The 18,930-nt window shown below is 44.2% G+C and overlaps 1 protein-coding gene across 1 annotated transcript in view; it reads left to right on the plus strand.

Moving 5' to 3' along the window:
• Window positions 1–732: 732 nt before the first annotated feature.
• LOC311244825 (SITS-binding protein) overlaps window positions 733–18,930 on the plus strand; it is a gene marked incomplete at both ends in the record, with an annotated part of 79,399 nt that continues 61,201 nt past the window's right edge. The window contains 2 exons of the mRNA XM_084334508.1: window positions 733–1,221; window positions 14,689–14,869. Coding sequence (XP_084190634.1) covers window positions 733–1,221; window positions 14,689–14,869 — 670 coding nt within the window. The remainder of the gene's footprint in view (window positions 1,222–14,688; window positions 14,870–18,930) is intronic.

Raw genomic sequence — 18,930 nt, forward strand, 5'->3', positions numbered from 1 at the left:
GCGCGCATCGGAGACAATGGAGCAGCAGCAGACCCAGCAGCCTGGATGCACCACGACGACGCAGGGCGCACGGAGAGGAGTGGAGAGCGGGCACGGGTCACTCTCCCTCCCCGCTGCCTGTGGGCGGCCTGCTCGCCCCGGCGGCCGGCACTGCGCGCAAACCAAACCACCCACCGGCCCCTCATCATCATCCTCCTCACTCTCCCCTCTCTCTCTCTCTCCCTCTCTACCTTTCTGCAGAAACAGCCTGGCGTTCGTTACGTCACACCGGGGCAAAAAGTGCAGGGCAAGCAAGTCAGCGTCTTAGGAGCTATTCGCAGGCATTGCTGCCAAACCCGGCTTTGAGAGCTGCTCACCGCTGAGCGCGTCCCCGGTGCCAGTTTTAACCGAACCAAGCCGTGTTGGAAAGCTGCAGCAATGTGGTAAGTAATAAGTCGACTATTCATCGATTACCCCCGTTCTCTCCGTTTGGGACTTTTTGGACACTTTTTCCTTCACATGACAGGTCTCTATTGCTGGCGCTTTTTTGCGTAAAACAGCGGGTTAGCCGGCGGGGACGGGGACGGGGAGATAATTAGGCTTTTTTCCAGTGAAAAGAAAACACCATGACATCATGAACCATCATAGATTTCTAACCCACAGAGATTTTTGCAGCGTTTTTTTGTGCATTTGATTCTCGCCTCCTCACTCAACAAACCTCAATCCAAAAGCAACCCAACCACAACCACAACCATGCCGCACGCTCGAAATAGGAACCCCAGCCCCATCCCGGAGGTAACGTGGGACACGGGGCTGAAGGAGATGAACGAGACGTGGAAGGGGGCCATCGCGTGCCTCGGCGTGGCCGTGTTCTTCGTCATGACCATCGGCATCATCTACTGGCAAGTGGTGGACCAGCCGAACAAGAACTGGATCCTCAAGGGGACCTTCAGCGGGCTGATCTGGGAGCGGAGGACCCACTCGCTGGTCATACAGACCCTGGCGGAGGACGACTCCAAGACCTACGTGGAGATAGACGTGGGGCACGTCGGGGACCCCGCCGACGTGGAGGTGCCCTTCGTGAGGAACATGTGCTGGCTGAACAAGACGGAGTTCTGCTACACCTGGGACGGCGTGGCGGAGGTGAAGATCTCGCTGGAGGTGGTGGTGGGCGCGGAGGAGGGCGAGACGGAGTGCTACAGCATGACCTGGGCGCCGGTGCACTGTCACATGGAGCTGAAGGTATGGTTTCTCTTCTCCATGCACCTCCAGACCACACACACACACACACACACACACACACACACGCTGCTCGCTGGCCGCAGGACGAGAGAGTTGCACTGTTTGTTAGTATATTTCCATGTAGTAGAAATGCTGCGTAAAATAGGTCTGCGACTAATTTTGGGGAAATGCTGAGACGTCATGCAACTTTTTTTTTTTACATTTACGCATGGATTTATTTACGCACGGTGCCTCCTACTTCAACGTTGTGCTTCTATGTATAGGGACATATATATATATATATATAATCTAAATTATTTTTGTTTAATGTTTAGCTTGTCATTAAGGGTGTCTATGTGTTTTAATGAATGTGTTGGTTTGGTTTGGTTGGATCGGATGGATGTGGCACGTTCGTTCCCCATTAATGCGTCATTGATATCTTATTCATAGCGTATTATTTAATTGTATTTCATTATTGTATACCTAACCTGCTGAAATGTTCTACCGTTGCACTGTTTTCGATTGACTTATTAAAATTATTGTATTAATTTGGAGTTCAATTTGGACGATTTTTACCATTTTGGTGTGCGCCCCTTGCGCGCGGCTGAGTCGCTTAATTAGTCTATAATCTTTAATCTCGAACGTGCTTCTTGAATGTGCTTTCTACACACGCACACAGACACAGTACTTACTGTACTTTTCTGCAGCTTAATTATCAAAGGCTTTTAAGTAGCTATTCGGATGTTTTGAAAGGTTAATCTGTCCCCATCGGAACATTCCCCGGCATAGCTCCCAGGCGTCATGTGACGCGGCGGGTCACAGAAAATCCTTTTCACCGTCAGGTGGCCCCGAGGTTCCGTTCGGCACCTGCTCCTGGCTGGGCCTGCTGTTAGACAGAGGTGCTGCTGTCGCGATACTACATTAACCCGTGCACTGCCACACAGTACACTACAGAAGGTTAACCCTTTACTATCAGTAATCAGTATCAATACACACGGCGACCGTCGGTTGTGTGGCAGTGAAAGGGTTAACCTGCTGTCGTGCGGCAGTGAAAGGGTTAACCGTCTGTGTTTTGTGGCAGTGAAAGGGTTAACCTTCTGTGTTTTGTCGCAGTGAAAGGGTTAACCTTCTGTGTTTTGTCACAGTGAAAGGGTTAACCTTCTGTGTTTTGTCACAGTGAAAGGGTTAACCTGCTGTCGTGTGGCAGTGAAAGGGTTAACCTTCTGTGTATTGTCGCAGTGAAAGGGTTAACCTTCTGTGTTTTGTCACAGTGAAAGGGTTAACCTTCTGTGTTTTGTCGCAGTGAAAGGGTTAACCTTCTGTGTTTTGGCACAGTGAAAGGGTTAACCTTCTGTGTTTTGTCGCAGTGAAAGGGTTAACCTTCTGTGTTTTGTCGCAGTGAAAGGGTTAACCTTCTGTGTTTTGTCACAGTGAAAGGGTTAACCTTCTGTGTTTTGTCACAGTGAAAGGGTTAACCTTCTGTGTTTTGTCACAGTGAAAGGGTTAACCTGCTGTCGTGCGGCAGTGAAAGGGTTAACCTTCTGTGTGTATTGTCGCAGTGAAAGGGCTAACCGTTTGGTAGTGCGGCAGTGAAAGGGTTAAACAGATCACAGGCCAGACACTTCCCCTGGGCCTACTGTGGGGTCGAGACGAGAGTGTCCCTCACACATAAATACCCATTGGGGGGAAAGTTGCACTTGAAAGTTTGGAGTCATGTTACATTTGAGACTTGTGCAATGCTTTCTAAGAATATAATGTAATATTTACCATATTTCATACTGTGTAGTTAAATTGTTCATTCAATTCAATACAAAAATCTAATCAAAAACACGAATTAACATAATTGGATAACAGAATACATGGAAAAACTAATTAAGACCAACATCTCAACACAGGCCTATCAGCGACAGTGGCTCAGGAGGTAGAGCAGTCGTCTGGCAATCCGGAGGTTCCCGGTTCGATTCCCGCTCCTCCCGGGCAGCTTGTCGAAGTGTCCTTGAGCAAGACACTTAACCCCTAATTGCTCCCGATGAGCAGGTTGGCACCTTGCATGGTTTGCCTCCGCCGTCGGTGTGTGAGTGAATGGGTAAAATGTGAGTAACAAATTGTAAAGCGCTTTGGATAAAAGCACTATATGAAAAAGCAGCCATTTATATAAAAAAATCAGCTATTTACCATTTGTTAAATAACTGTTATATTCTTGTCATTGTTGATATTATACGCTTAAGTAGATGATTGATATCAGTATACAGTGTAGGCCTACAGTAAACTTGTGGATTACTCTGATAATAATAATATATTCAATTTGTACGGGTGCTTTATATTTGTGGAACAAATCTCACTTTGTAAGTGAATAACATGGTTTTGAATTTGATTCTCTTCCTCACCATGTTGAGAGACGCCAATGGAGAGAGACAAGGACTGGGGAGATGTGGTCCCTCATTCTGGTGCCTGAGGGCTGGGCGATATGGCCAAAAATGATATCGCGATAACGATATCGATGACAATATCATATCACTCGATATTCGATATTATCGATATTGTTATAAGTATTATTATTATATATATATATATATTTTTTTTTAAACAACAGATGTATGTTTATTTTGCAGCAATTCTTTGTTGTTGCCGCCATCCTTAGTGTGACAGCCCCTCACACTCCAGTTCTCAGGCTGCAGCTGGAAAGTGAAAGTAAACCGGCTTCTCTGCTGGCTGTGGCTCCAGAGGAGTTGAACAGTTCTGGCTCTGCTAGTTTCTTTTCTATCTTTTGGAGCTTTTTTGGTGGACAAACCACCGCACATGTGCACCGTGACTTGTGACTGGAGACTAGCTCTGCTAGCACACATAGCCTACTGTGTACAGACGGTTTCAAACTGTATTTTACATTAGAAAGCAAACAAAATAAAAGAGAAAAATAAATCTCAATTTGGTCAGTTATTGTCATTTGGAAAAGCAAAGCCATTACTTTAAGTTGCAGGCAAGAAAGACAAGTCTGTCTGTCTCTGGTTTTAAAACTGCCCTGTTGCAGGTCAAAAAAACAAAACTAAAAAGCTATATTATTTTTTTCCGATTTCTTTTTTATATCGATTATTAAAATATATCACGATAATTATCGTTATCGTTATATCGCCCAGCCCGAGACCAGCCTGGCAGCAGCATTTTGAATGCACTGAGAGTAGAGGGAATTGCAGTAGTCCAGTCGTGAGAAAATGAGCATGATGATTGATTGATTGATTGATTGAAAACTTTATTAACAGATTGCAGAATGGGTACAATACAGTACGGCTCAATACAAACAATTGTTAATAAGGGGATGCAGACCAGAGAAAGACTTTCGTCTTGTTTACATCAGGGTCCCCCATTTTCAATTCAGCAAGACATTTATGACATACACAACATACAAATATACAGTAGGCTACTGTTTAAGAGAAAGAGATCATAAAAAAATATATATACATTTGAAGGGGAAGAAACTGTACATTGGAGGGGGTTGGGTGGGTGGGTGGGGGGGTGTTTGGATATTTACCGGGGCCAGTTTCTAATAGCAGCCACCCGTAGGTGCTCTTTGAGAGCGGTTTTGAAGGAGGGTACGGATTCACATTATTTTACAGCTGTGGGTAGGGCGTTCCGCATTGTTGTGGCATAATTGCAAAACGTGTTTTGTCCCTTGTTTGATGACTTTATGAAGGTCGCTGGGGGAGAGGACGGACTTGATTTTTGAAATGATGCGCAGTTGGAAGAAACAGCACTGTACCACTGATCTTACTTGCTGGTTGAAATTGAGATCTGAGTCAAATAAGACCCCAGCCAGGGTTTCTCACATTGGGTTTCACCAAGGAGGAGGCTTCCCATGTTTCTGCAGCTCTGAGTGACTGAGGTGGGGGTGCCAAACAGAATTATCTCCCCCTTGCTCCAGTGGCGAATCCTTATGGAAGCCAACGGAAGCCATGCCTCCCTAATATTAAAATATGAATTAATATCAAATATGAAATATGAAAAAAAAAATTTTTTTTTTTTTTTTTTTTATATAGTTTACATTCTTCTTCATCTGTGCATCTGTGTTATAATTTTTTATTTTTTTTAAATGTCGCCCTCTTCTCCTTCTCACTCCCTCTAACACACTGTCAGCCTCACTATGCTCACTGCAGCAGGAGAGGAGGCAGATGGTAGGTCTCTTTCTCCAGGCTTCCAGCATTATAGAGTCCAAATCCGATCCTAGCCAATCAGATTCGAGCTGACTGCCACAGCTGACTGCCAGAGGAAAACACTCAGCATATTTTCCCCTCTGCAACCCGTAACTGTTCCCACGGGCCGAATATTGCCCCGATCCTCGCGAGATTAAATCCACGGGGACCTCTCGGCGTGCCGAAGCTTTTCCTAAATCACTTCCATCATCGAAAACGAGGGGAAAAGGTCGGCTCGCGACCCTGAAAATGTCGCGTGATTTTAAAAACGCTGTATTAAGTGAGCCTATTATGGGATCCACGCGAGCTTTCTATCGTGGAAACATCTGGGCGTCCCGCAACTTTTACTCAATCACATGTAGCCCCTAAAATGCGTAGAAAAGGAAAACAGAAAGCGTGGAATAAACTCGCCGAAACGGAAAAGTGTCCCACGGGCGCGCCGTGATTCCGATCCGCGTGAAAATATTCACGGCCATAGATGAGACCGTGGGACACCTTTTTGCAACCGAATATGTGTCTCGAATTTGCTCCCACGCGGCGCGCAAAATCGTGCAAGGAAAAATCGGACCAAAAATTAACCAATGCTCCAGCAGTATTAATGACCCTGATGTAAACAAGACAAACGTCTTTCTCTGGTCTGCATCCCCTTATACAATTGTGTGTATTGAGCCGTACTGTATTGTACCCATTCTGCAATCTGTTAAATAAATAAAAAGAAAGTTTGACTGGCCGCCGAGCCATACTGTAGTGTACATGGTGACTGCTTGACTTAAAAAAAAAAAAAAAAAAAAAAAAAAAAATATTAATAAAAATATTTAATAATTTTTTTTTTAATAAATTTTTTTTGGCTTCCCCTGTTATTTTACCCACGCGACGCCACTGCCTTGCTCTCATTTAACTGCAGGTGGTTTTGTGACATCCACTCCTTTATGTTGCCTATAGGCAGGTCTTCAGGCGGTCTAGGAGTCAGCTGTTGTGAGTGGGAGGTATATCTGGGTATCATTTACATTTACATTTAGTCATTTAGCTGACGCTTTTATCCAAAGCGACTTATAAGTTCTGTACGACAAGTCATCAGGAAGGGCACACCTCTATCAGCTGAGTAACAATGTTCATCAAAGTGTTGCGTGTTACAGTGTAGGTTAGTTTATTAGGACAAGTGCATGACAGTAAGGTTAGTTAGGGTTAGAGTTCTTTTTTTCTTTCTTTTTTTCTTTTTATTATTTCAGATAATGGTTGAAGAAGTGCGTCTTTAGTCGACGGCGGAATATTGGACGGGTTTCGGCTGTCCTAACTGGGGTGGGTAGTTCATTCCACTATTGTGGGGCAAGGACTGAGAATAGGCGACTTCTCTTTGATGACCGACGTAGCAGTGGAAGGAGATGTTGTGCCGAGTGATGATTTGACTGAGGGGGGGAGCATGTAAAGATTGAAGAGGATGGGTGCCAGGATTGAACCCTGTGGGACCCCGCAGGTGAGGTTGGCTTGCTGGGAGGAGAAGTTGGCTAGACTCACCGAGTAGGTTCTATTGTTTAGGTAGGATCTGAACCAGGAGAGGGCGGTGTTGGTGATGCCACTGTTGGAGGCGGTCAGTGAGGACGGAGTAAGGCTGTCCCCGAAGCCTGTTTTTGGGATTCGAACTTCGTCAGGGTTTTTTAAATAAAAAAAAAACCTGGTCTAGAAGAACCTAGTCTAGAAGAACCTGGTCTAGAGGTACCTGGTCTAGAGCAGGGGTTCTCAAACGTTTTCATACCGTGACCCCATTTTATTTAGGATATTTTTTGGCGACCCCACACTTAATGTATGGCGTAATTTCAACGTGGAATTAAGTCATATCAAAATAAAAGCACACGTCGTTGAACTTGATCATGCATATTTAGTAGAAAATGTAATTACAGCACTATGTTATCAATACACATTTATAAAACGAGGCATATCTAGCCAAAATATGTTGCCAGAACATTAAATTAAATCTTTTTTATTATTTATTTTTACTTTCCAATGCGCGACCCCAATTTGGGTTGCGACCCGTAGTTTGAGAACCACTGGTCTAGAGGAACCTGGTTTAGGGGAACCTGGGCCCCAGCCTGTTTAAGTGCCCCCACTCTTCCAACCCCCAACCACCAAGGACAGACATGATTCAAAAGGTCAAAGTAGCAGTTTATTAGTTTCTTTTTGAGAGATTCAGAGCAGAGCAGAGCCCAACCAAAAACAAACAGCCTAAAAATCCCTAACTTTCCTAACAAGACAAAATGGAAAATAGAAATACAAAATCGAACCTAACTTCTAAATAGAACCTAACTTCTAAATAGAAAACACGAGAAAATAGTTTCACAAACAAAAATATGTCTTCTCCTCACAATCTGAAGTACTACTACACAAGTTAGATAGAGTTACAGGAAGGTTATTTACATACAGTACGTTTAAAGAGACAAATACATCATCTTTACTGTCGCTGTCGCCATTCAGGTCACGGCACAGCCCACCAGCACCACGCAATATATGCCAAATCAGCACCACGAGATCTCATAAATCATAAGGGTCATAGCTCTCGCTCTCTCTCTCTCTCTCTCTCTCTCTCTCTCTCTCTCTCTCTCTCTCTCTCTCTCTCTCTCTCTCTCTCTCTCTCTCTCTCTCTCTCTCTCTCTCTCTCTCTCTCTCTCTCTCTCTCTCTCTCTCTCTCTCTCTCTCTCTCTCTCTCTGTCTCTCTCTCTCTCTCTGTATGTCTCTCCCTCTCCCCCTCTCTTTTACTCTATGAAGCACATTTTCAGGGGCTCATACAGAACCTTTCACTGTAATGTACATGTACTTTATACGTGACAAATAGAACAAAACTTTAAACCTCGTATGTCTCTCTCTCCCTCTCTCTCTATGTATGTCTCTCTCTATGTATGTATCTCTCTGTATGTGTCTCTCTCCCTCTCCCCCCCTCTCTCTCTCTCTCTCTCTCTCTCTCTCTCTCTCTCTCTCTCTCTCTCTCTCTCTCTCTCTCTCTCTCTCTCTCTCTCTTTCAATTCAATTAGATTAAATTCAAATGGGCTTTATTGACATGGGAAACATACGTTTACATTGCCAAAGCCAAACAAAACAAAACAATCAAACCGAGAAATCAAAAGAAATCAGTACATTACAGAAGCAGAATTTCTTGTATGATTGACAGTCTTTATGGTGGTTGTATTCCGTTGGATGTCCTTTTCTTGTCACAGCAGCTCACAAATCTTGCTGCTGTGTTTGCACATTGTTGTATTTCACCCAGTAGGTATCAAGTTGCAAGATTCTTTATTATTTGTCATACAGAAATACAGAATACTTTGCATGAAATGTTTCTTTCTGTTTTGCTCCTGATAGTGTGCTAGATAACAGGATAGTATAAATAAGTATAAAATAGAAAGTCAAGAAGTCAAGTAAAAACAAGTGTAAACAACTAAATTGTTCAGTATACCTCTATATACAGTATGTACATCTGGTACAAAAATGGTGAGGTATAGCTTAGCTTGTGGTGCCACCTTGTGTTGGTGAGGTGCAATAAGGAATAAGGAATGAGAAATGTGCAATTCCCTTACCAATAATATAATAAATATAAAGTGTAAAGTGTAAAAGTGTAAAGTGTGGTAAAGTGGGTGCTACAGTGTGTTGTTTATTTAAAGTGAGTGTGTGTGTGTGCTGTGGGTGTGTTGATGGCCTGTTATTGTTCATTGTTCAATCATTGTTCATTGAGCATCCTGATGGCCTGGGGATAGAAGCTCCTTCTGAGTCTCTCTGTGCTTGCCATGAGACTCCGGTATTGCTTGCCTGAATGCAGCAGTTCAAAGAGGCAGTTGTTTGGGTGGCTGGAGTCTTTGATTATTCTCTTAGCCTTGCCCATGCACCGCTTGTTGTAGATGTCTTGGAGAGTGGGAAGCCTACCTCCAATTGTGCGTTCGGCTGAACGGGCCACTCTCTGTAGTCTGCTACGGTCTTGTGCAGTGCTATTACAAAACCAGGAGGTGGTATTGCCAGTCAGGATGCTCTCTATTGTGCATGAGTAGAAGTTCTTGAGGATCTTCTGACTCACGTTGAACTTCCTTAAGCGCCTAAGGAAGTAGAGGCGTTGTCGTGCCTTCTTCACAACACTGTCAATGTGTGTGGTCCATGTCAAGTCCTCAGATATGTGGACTCCGAGGTACTTAAAACTGTTCACTCTCTCAACCGGTGCCCCGTCGATGCTGAGTGGGCTGTAGTCCCTGACCCCCGACCTCCTAAAGTCCACAATCATCTCCTTTGTTTTGCTGACGTTCAGGGAGAGGCTGTACTCTTGGCACCATCCCGCTAGAACCTTTACCTCTTCCAGGAAGGCCCTCTCGTCGTTTGCAGAGATCAGGCCCACCACTACTGTGTCGTCAGCAAATTTGATGATTGTGTTGTTGTTCCGCTGTGTCACCCAGTCATGTGTGTACAGGGAGTAGAGGAGGGGACTCAGAACACAGCCCTGGGGGGCCCCTATGTTGAGAGTGATGGATGAGGAGGTGCAGTTGCCTGCTCTCACCACCTGGGGTCTGCCTGTCAGGAAGTCCAAGACCCACTGGCAGAGGTCATAGTTCAAGCCCAGGTCCCTGAGCTTGGCTATGAGTTTGGAGGGGACTATGGTGTTGAATGCTGAGCTGTAGTCGATGAATAGCATTCTCACATAGTTCCCCTGCCTCTTGTCCAGGTGTGATGCTGCTGTGTACAGCACATGGGCTATGGCGTCCTCCGTGGACCTGTTGGGGCGGTATGCAAATTGCAGGGGGTCCAGGTTGATGGGGAGGGAGGAACAGATGTAGCCCTTCACTAGCTTCTCAAAGCACTTCATGGCTATGGAGGTGAGAGCTAAAGGGCGGTAGTCATTGAGGCAAGCAGGCTTGGATTTTTTGGGTACAGGGATAATGGTGGACTTCTTCAGACAGGTGGGGATGACAGCCTGTTCTAAGGACAGGTTAAATATGTCAGTGAATACCGGGGCCAGTTGGTCGGCACAGACTTTTAGGACGTGGCCGGGGATACCGTCCGGTCATGCTGCCTTCCTGATATTCACTTTCTTAAAGGTCCTCCTCACCTCATGTTCTGTTACCCTGAACACTGAGTCTCCATCTGCAGTGTCCCCCCCTCCATTGCAATGGTTTGTAGGCTGGTGTTGTTATTCACAGCCTCAAACCTCGCATAGAAGGTATTGAGATCATTTGCCAGATGGATGTCACTGTTCAGCTTGAGGGAGGTGCCTTTGTAATCTGTCATCGTTCTGAGGCCCTGCCACATACCTCTAGAGTCAGCCTGTTCATACTGAAGTTCAATTGTATCCCTGTAGCGCCGTTTTGCCTCAATTACTGACCTCCTTACGTTGTATCTCGCCACCTTGTGGTCATTCATGTTGCCTGCCACAAGCCCGGCGTTGTAGGCTGAGGTGCGCGCCTTCAGAGCTTCGCGGATGGATTTGTCTACCCAGGGCTTTTGGTTTGGGTAAACTCTAATTGTGGTAGTGGGGATTGTTTCTTTTACCAAAGTACAAACAAAGTCCAGCACTGTCTCCGTGTAGTCATTAATATTATCTGTGTTGTCACGGAACACACTCCAGTCTGTACATTCAAGTGCAGCTTGGAGCGTCTCCCCTGATTCTACAGACCATCGCTGCACATCTCGCAATACTACCGGGGCACGCTTGAGACTTTGTTTATACTGCGGTAAAAGAAAGATGGCCTCGTGATCTGACTTGCTGAAACCACTAGCAGCTTGAGACTTATATCCACTCTTAAATTGCGAGTAGCAGTGGTCTAAAATATTCCCGCCTCTGGTAGTACAAGTCACATGCTGGTAGAAATTTGGCAACACTTTCCTCAGATTGGCGCTATTGAAATCACCCACAACCACAATAGCAGCGTCAACGTTAGCTGTTTGGAGTTTATTTACCTCGTCGTGAAGCAAGGACAGCGCGACTCCAGTGTTTTGCGTTGTGTTGAATATACACTCCGATCAGAATGACCAACGTTAACTCTCTCGGGAGAAAGAAAGGCTGACACTTGATTGATATATACTCCAGGTTTGGGGAGCAGTGGTTTGAAAGCTCCTTCACGTTGCCTGGTTCACACCAGTTGTTGTTCAACATGAAGGCTATTCCACCTCCCCGTTTTGTACCGGAATCTTCCTCCGTGCGGTCCTTTCGGTGGATGAAGAAGTGGTCGGCCGGTTGGATGGCGTGGTCTGAAACGTCCGGCGTCAGCCACGTCTCGTGTACCGGAATCTTCCTCCGTGCGGTCCTTTCGGTGGATGAAGAAGTGGTCGGCCGGTTGGATGGCGTGGTCTGAAACGTCCGGCGTCAGCCACGTCTCGTTGAAGCAGAGAACATTACAGTCTCTAACTTCTCTTTGGAATTGAATCCGTGCTCTGATGTCGTCCAGTTTATTTTCTATTGATTGCACATTGGCCAACAATATGCTGGGCAATGGCGTTCTGTGTCGCCTGGATCGCAGTCTGTTTCGAACGCCGGCTCTTCTTCCTCGCCGCCTGCGTCCTTTGTTGTTGCCTGGGCCGCCGCCTATGATCTCAGCAGGCCATTGTTGTTGTTCGGCGAGCTGATCCAGAGAGCAATCCAGATGGTACGTTTTTCTTAATCCAATGTCGATGAGTGACTGCCGGTCATACACATTAAATGCACCAACAGCTGGTACAAACAAAACTCTTAAAACTATAAATATTAACAAAAGTAAGCACAGTCTCGTCGGAGCAAACAGATAGGCAGCCGGACGTAGCAGCGCCATTTTGTATGGGAGTTTAGAGTTATTTTCCATGTTTTCAAAGTCTCTTTGGGTGTTTGCAATTTCTGGGAAGTATATGTCTCTGATGTCTTGGTATAGTGGGAAGGTTGTTAAGAAGTGTAGCTCGGTTTTCACCTCTTCTTGTGTGCAGTGGGTGCATAGTCTGTCTTCTCTTGGGAGCCAGGTCTGCCTATGGCAGCCTTTCTCGATGGCTCAGCTGTGCTCGCTGAGTCTGTACCTAGTCAAGGATCTTCTTAGTTTTGGGTCAGTCACAGTGCTCAGGTATTCTGCCACTGTGTACTCTCTGTTTAGGGCCAAATAGCATTTCAATTTGCTCTGGTTTTGGGTTGATTCTTTCTAATGTGTCAGATCGTTTTATTTTTGTTTTCTTATAATTTGGTGAGTGGGCATTTCTCAAGGGTCTCTTTGTAGGTGAAGGCTTTGTTATGGAGTGTATCTGCGTCACTTTCTTTTAGGTGATTCTAGAATTTAAATGCTCTTTTTTGGATTTTGATAGTTCTGCTCTGCATGCATTATTTGGTGTTTTCCGTTGGGTGCGGAGAATGGATTTGCAAAATTCTGCATGCAAATTCTCAATTGGGTGTTTGTCCTATTTTGTGAAATCTTGGTTTGCAAGTGGGCCCCAGACCTCGCAACCATACAGGGAAATGGGTTCTATGACGGAGTCTAATATCTGTCATGTCATACAAGGAACTGTCATGGATGAGAGTCAATGAGAGACTAGTGTGTAGTCTTATTTTGTTTATGAGAAATATTTATACTTTATACATAAACCTGTGTGGCTCTTTTCGCAGCTGGTGCTTACTAGTAATGGTCATGGCTATGGCACTAGACAAGCCTTGAGGGGTCGGTTCGCCCTGCCGAGACCCAGAACTGAAGCCTTAAAGAAAACTGTAATGTACAGGGCAATGTCCTACTGGAATAGACTGCCACAGTATTTGGTTTCAATTGCCAGTAAGGTGGGATTCAAGAGGAGACTAAGAGGGGCTGTAATGCAGAAAGAGATTGGTTTTGGTTGGGTCTAATCAGTGTCTAATGAGTGGGGATCTTGTGTTGGGTTATGTGTTGATTTGGAATGTCTTTGTCTAGTGGTTATGAGGAGTATTAGTGTATGGAATGTCGTGCTGTTTTTGAGCACGTTTCACTTTTCTCTGAGATGTCTCCGTTTGTTGTTTTATTGATATTTGTTGTTTTATTGATATTTGATTTGTTCTATATGTTTGTATATTTGTTAATGTTCTATATTTGTTTGTATGTCTGATTTTGATTTGTTTAATGTTCTATATTTGTTTGTATATTTTAGTTTTTTATGTTGTTTTATTGATTATTCGGTAGCACTTTATAATAACACCCTGTTATAATACATTTATAAGGTATTTGTAGATAATGAACTAATCATGAACAAACCATTTATATACATTCATAATTGTTATTATTTTTATTATATTATTATTATAATATTATTGTTTGTTTTTTATATGTTTGTATTCGAGGTGGGCATAGATTAATTTCTTTAATCTAGATTAATCTATCTGCAATCCTGGATTTAATCTAGATTAATCTAGATTAAAATGGCCCAAAAAAAAAATCTGCCGAAGGCATTCAAAATATGTGTGTTCTACCCAAATAATGACCAGAAGTAAGTCCTTACTTTTTTTTCCCTCCTTATGTTTCTCAGGCCAGGTGGCCCATTACACCATGAGCCCATCTCCCGTTTCCAAAATGCATTACAGACTGTTTGAAAAAGCTGTTTTGCTATGATAATTGGTAATGAAATATCAAAATAATGTTCAATAAGATGTACTTGTGTTTAATAAGTTGTTTTATTCAGAAGTTAACACAAATAAATAATATTACCAGTACAGTACAGTATCTAGCACACTCACAGGAGCAAAACAGAAAGAAGCATTTCAAACTTGAACTATGTGACATGGCTTGACTCAATCAGTCCAATCTCTATTTCTCCTTCTTCCACCAGTCACTCAGGCAGACCAGCTTGTTTTATGTAGCGGTGTCTACTTATAGTGCCTATAATATTTTTCCCGTTGGGTGCCAGACAGGGCCAAACCCTGCCAATGCAAATCAACTGCTCCAGTGGAGTTGCTCAGTGGCCATTGGTGTCAACTGTGGTTGTACTGGGCAGCTCCCAGGTGTGAATGGAACTGTGTGAATGTGAAGCAGGGCGTTCCTGAAAAAGAGCATCCGTGCTCAGCGAACCTACCCTGGGTAAATAAAGGTAAAAAAAAAAAATTGACATCATAATTTCTTTAGATTAACTGCGTCAATTATATTATCGCGCGATACTAGTATCGCGTTAACGCAGCACGTTAACGCCGTTAACGGCCCAGCTCTAGTTTGTATCCAGACCCCAGGAAGAATAGTCGCTGCCTCTAATGGGGATCTGAAATAAAGAAATCTCTCTCTCTCTCTCTCTCTCTCTCTCTCTCTCTCTCTCTCTCTCTCTCTCTCTCTCTCTCTCTCTCTCTCCCTCTCTCTCTCTCTCTCTCACTCACTAGGACTGCTTCTCCATGGCCAACACATCGTGGTACGGCGGTGCCAGTGTGCGGGGTCAGAGGGGTCAGAGCTGGCCAATCAACGACCAGAACGCCAGCATGCAGCCGTTCACCGTCAGCGACTTGAGGGACAACCCCTCCGGCTTTGGCTCCGCCCTCGAGCGCTACTTCCTGGGCTCATCAGGTGAGTGAGGCGCTCGGTCCACGCGGCCAGCGAACCCTACAACCCTACAAACAACCTAAGCGAAGTACAACCTAGGGACATTATAACGTACATATAATGACAAAGGTATGTCTAATAAGTTGCTCCAGAATTTCTGAATTAATACTATTAGTTACTCACGTTTGGTGCAATATCAAACCATTTTGACCACTAACCTTTGACATTCAAGATTTTGTCAAGAATGGTCTATATACCGTAGGTCTCTAGTTTCCAGTAGTTTCATGTGGCTGTGATAATCATAGTGGTCACAATATAGGTCATTTGAACAATTTAGAAAAAGATGGTATCACCACCATTTGGAGACTCATTGAAGAAGAATATAATTATATAACTGACTTTTTGAAGAAGTCTTTTATTTATCCTGCAGTGACACACACACACATGCGATGGGCGACACACACAGGAACACACATGCAATTTTTGGGTCGCCGATGAAATTGAGTCTCTGCGCTCAATATCTCGGCCATTTGTGTCGATGTGACGTCCGGGGGGGGGGGGGGGCATTATCGCCTACGGTGACAGGCGCCAAATTGAGCCGCCATCTTGTACCGAAAGATAATGTCGCCCGCGTGGAAGGCACGTTTGAAACGTGAACCGTTTGAACTGATAAAGGGTCAGCACTCTAATGGTGCAAGGTTAGTACTGTCAGCGGGGACACCTGATCCCACGTCAGCTGGTTATGCCACACAGAGTGAGTGAGTCTCGGGGGCACGAGGGAAGCCCTATGGATGTCGTCGCGTTTTGCTTGTGACTCCCTCGTGTCGTGTGCCCCGCGTCTGTGTCTGTGTTTGAGAGGAGAGATCGGCGGCCAAACACCCTCTGGGAAGGAAGCACCGCTCCTCGTCCAAACCGGCACCATGATGATGGCATCATGTCGGGGCAGCTGGGCCAGCCTGCGAATAATAATCACATGTGTAACCCGAGCCGCTCCGCCGTCTCTCCGCCGCTATTAATCGAGGGATTAGGTCTACAAAGGGAGCAGGGCGTCTCTCTATACAGCATCTTTAATGACCTCTTAGGGATCCGGGGGTAATTGCCTTTTGTTTTCTATTAAAAGAGGAGGTCGTCGGTGGGAGGAAGGAGGAGGGGGGCGGAGCCGACGCTGCTAATGACTCTCCATCACAGGTTATTTTGGGGGTGTTGGATTTTTAACCCGGGGGGCGGGAAGGGGGGGGGGGGGGGGATGCCGCTCTGAAGGCCCCACTGCTGGCGGATGTAAATGGTTAATGTGACTGAGGAGGAACACGTGTGTGTGTGTGTGTGCGTGTGTGTGTGTGTGTGTGTGTGTGTAGTGTGTGTGCGTGTGTGCGTTGTGTGTGTGTGCGTGCGTGTGTGTGCGTGTGTGTGTGCGTGTGTGCATGTGTGTGTGTGTTGTAGTGTGCATGTGTATGTTTCAAGTTTCAAGTTTTAAAGTTTCTTTATTTAGTTGTCATACAAAAATACAGAATACTTTTATATGAAATGCTTTTTCTGTTCTACTTCTGAGAGTGTGCTAGATGTGCTAATGTGTGTGTGCACGCACGCCTGTGTGTGTGTGTACATGTGTGTGTGGGGGTCATGCACATGGTGTGTGCGTGTGACATGTCTGTGTGTGCGCGTCTGTGTGTGTGTGTACATGTGTGTGTCTGTGTGTACATGTTAGAGATTCGATTCAAATGTATTGTCATCGCGCAGCACAAGTACAGTACAACCAAAAAAGGTTTGGCATCCAACCAATACATATTTTGATTTGATTTGATTTGAAATCTTTATTTAATACATCATCCATTAAGCCTCTCTGAGTACAATGATGATCTTGGTGCCACTCGTCCAGTTATTCTTAACCTTTTAGATTAGATTATATTAGATTATATTATATTATATTAGATTTTGATTTGATTTGATTTGATTTGATTTGATTTGATTCAAATGTATTGTCATCATGCAACACAAGTACAGTACAACGAAAATAAGTTTGGCATCCAACCAGAGTGCAATGTAACAGTAAGTGCAACAGTAATATACAATGTGCAGGTAATTAAACTGGGTATAAATAAATGAGTACTACTAAGTAATAGTGCTAATCCGATGTATGTACAGAGTTGTAGTATTAATATGTACAGTGATACAGGTATAAAGACACTATGGTAGTAAGTCATATGGTAGTATAATATGTACAGTGATACAGGTATAAAGACACTATGGTAGTAAGTCATACTGGTAGTATTAATATGTACAGTGATACAGGTATAAAGACACTATGGTAGTAAATCATAATGGTAGTATTAATATGTACAGTGATACAGGTATAAAGACACTATGGTAGTAAGTCATACTGGTAGTATTAATATGTACAGTGATACAGGTATAAAGTGGTAGTAAGTCATACTGGTAGTATTAATATGTACAGTGATACAGGTATAGAGACACTATGGTAGTAAGTCATAATGGTAGTATTAATATGTACAGTGATACAGGTATAAAGACACTATGGTAGTAAGTCATAATGGTAGTATTAATATGTACAGTGATACAGGTATAGAGACAGTATGGTAGTAAGTCATAATGGTAGTATTAATATGCACAGTGATACAGGTATAAAGACACTATGGTAGTAAGTCATACTGGTAGTATTAATATGTACAGTGATACAGGTATAAAGACACTATGGTAGTAAGTCATACTGGTAGTATTAATATGTACAGTGATACAGGTATAAAGACAGTATGGTAGTAAGTCATACTGGTAGTATTAATATGTACAGTGATACAGGTATAAAGACACTATGGTAGTAAGTCATAATGGTAGTATTAATATAGACTATGGTGACTGGTGTCACTCTGGCTAATCTGTGTCTAGGTTTAGTCTGGATGGTGTTTATGCATTTTGAGTGAACGGCCTCCTGAGGAAGTGTATATGTGTTTGCTCGTCAATGTGTTAAGGAATGCTGTGTGTGTGTGTGTGTGTGTGTGTGTGTGTGTGTGTGTTTTCTGTGTGTGTGTGTGTGTGTGTGTGTGGTGTGTTTGTGTGTGTGTGTCTGTTGTGTGTGTGTGTGTGTGTGTGTGTGTGTGTGTGTGTGTGTGTGTGTGTGTGTGTGCGTGCGTGCGTGCGTGTGTGCGTGCGTGCGTGCGTGCGCGTGCGTGTGTGTGTGCGTGTGTGTGTGTGTGTGTGTATTGTGGTTGTGTGTGTGTGTGCGTGTGTGTGTGTGTGTGTGTGTGTGTGTGTGTGTGTGTGTGTGTGTGTGCACGTGCTAAGCTGCGTCCTAGACAGCTGAAAACAGTCTAGATCAGCTGCGGCATCAACTAAAGGCCGTAATTATCATGTGATACAAACGATTGCCTATTATGATTCCCTAGTGGTGCAGCCCCACTGCCCATTGTACCCTCTGCCCCCCCACGGCTACACACACACACATGACCACCCATGCACACGGGCAGAACTGATACAATGTTACCAATGATATCAATTTGTATATATATTTTATATATATATACATATATATACACATTTATGGTAACATTGTATCAGTTCTGCTTGTGTGTGTGTGTGTGTGTGTGTGTGTGTGTGTGTGTGTGTGTGTGTGTGTGTGTGTGTGTGTGTGTGTGTGTGTGTGTGTGTGTGTGTGTGTGTGTGTGTGTGTGTGTGTGTGTGTGTGTGGTGTGTATGTGTCTGTGTGTGTGTGTTGTGTGTGTGTGTGTGTGTGTGTGTGTGTGTGTGTGTGTGTGTGTGGTGTCTGTGTTTTGTGTGTGTGCCTGTGTGTGTTGTGTGTGTGTGTATATATACACATTTATGGTAACATTGTATCAGTTCTGCCTGTGTCTGTGTGTGTTGTGTGTGTGTTGTGTGTGTTGTGTATGTGTGTCTGTGTGTGTGTGTCTGTGTGTGTGTGTGTGTCTGTGTGTGTGTGTGTGTGTGTGGTGTATATATACACATTTTTACTACCTAAATGTCTTTTGTGAGCGATCTGTAGTGCTGAATTTTCCCCTCGGGATCAATAAAGTACTTCTATTCTATTCTATATTCGTTACATTCAACAACACCGG

The sequence above is a fragment of the Notolepis coatsorum genome (assembly GCF_963971535.1).
Source record: "Notolepis coatsorum genome assembly, chromosome: 18".
Lineage (NCBI taxonomy): Eukaryota > Metazoa > Chordata > Actinopteri > Aulopiformes > Paralepididae > Notolepis > Notolepis coatsorum.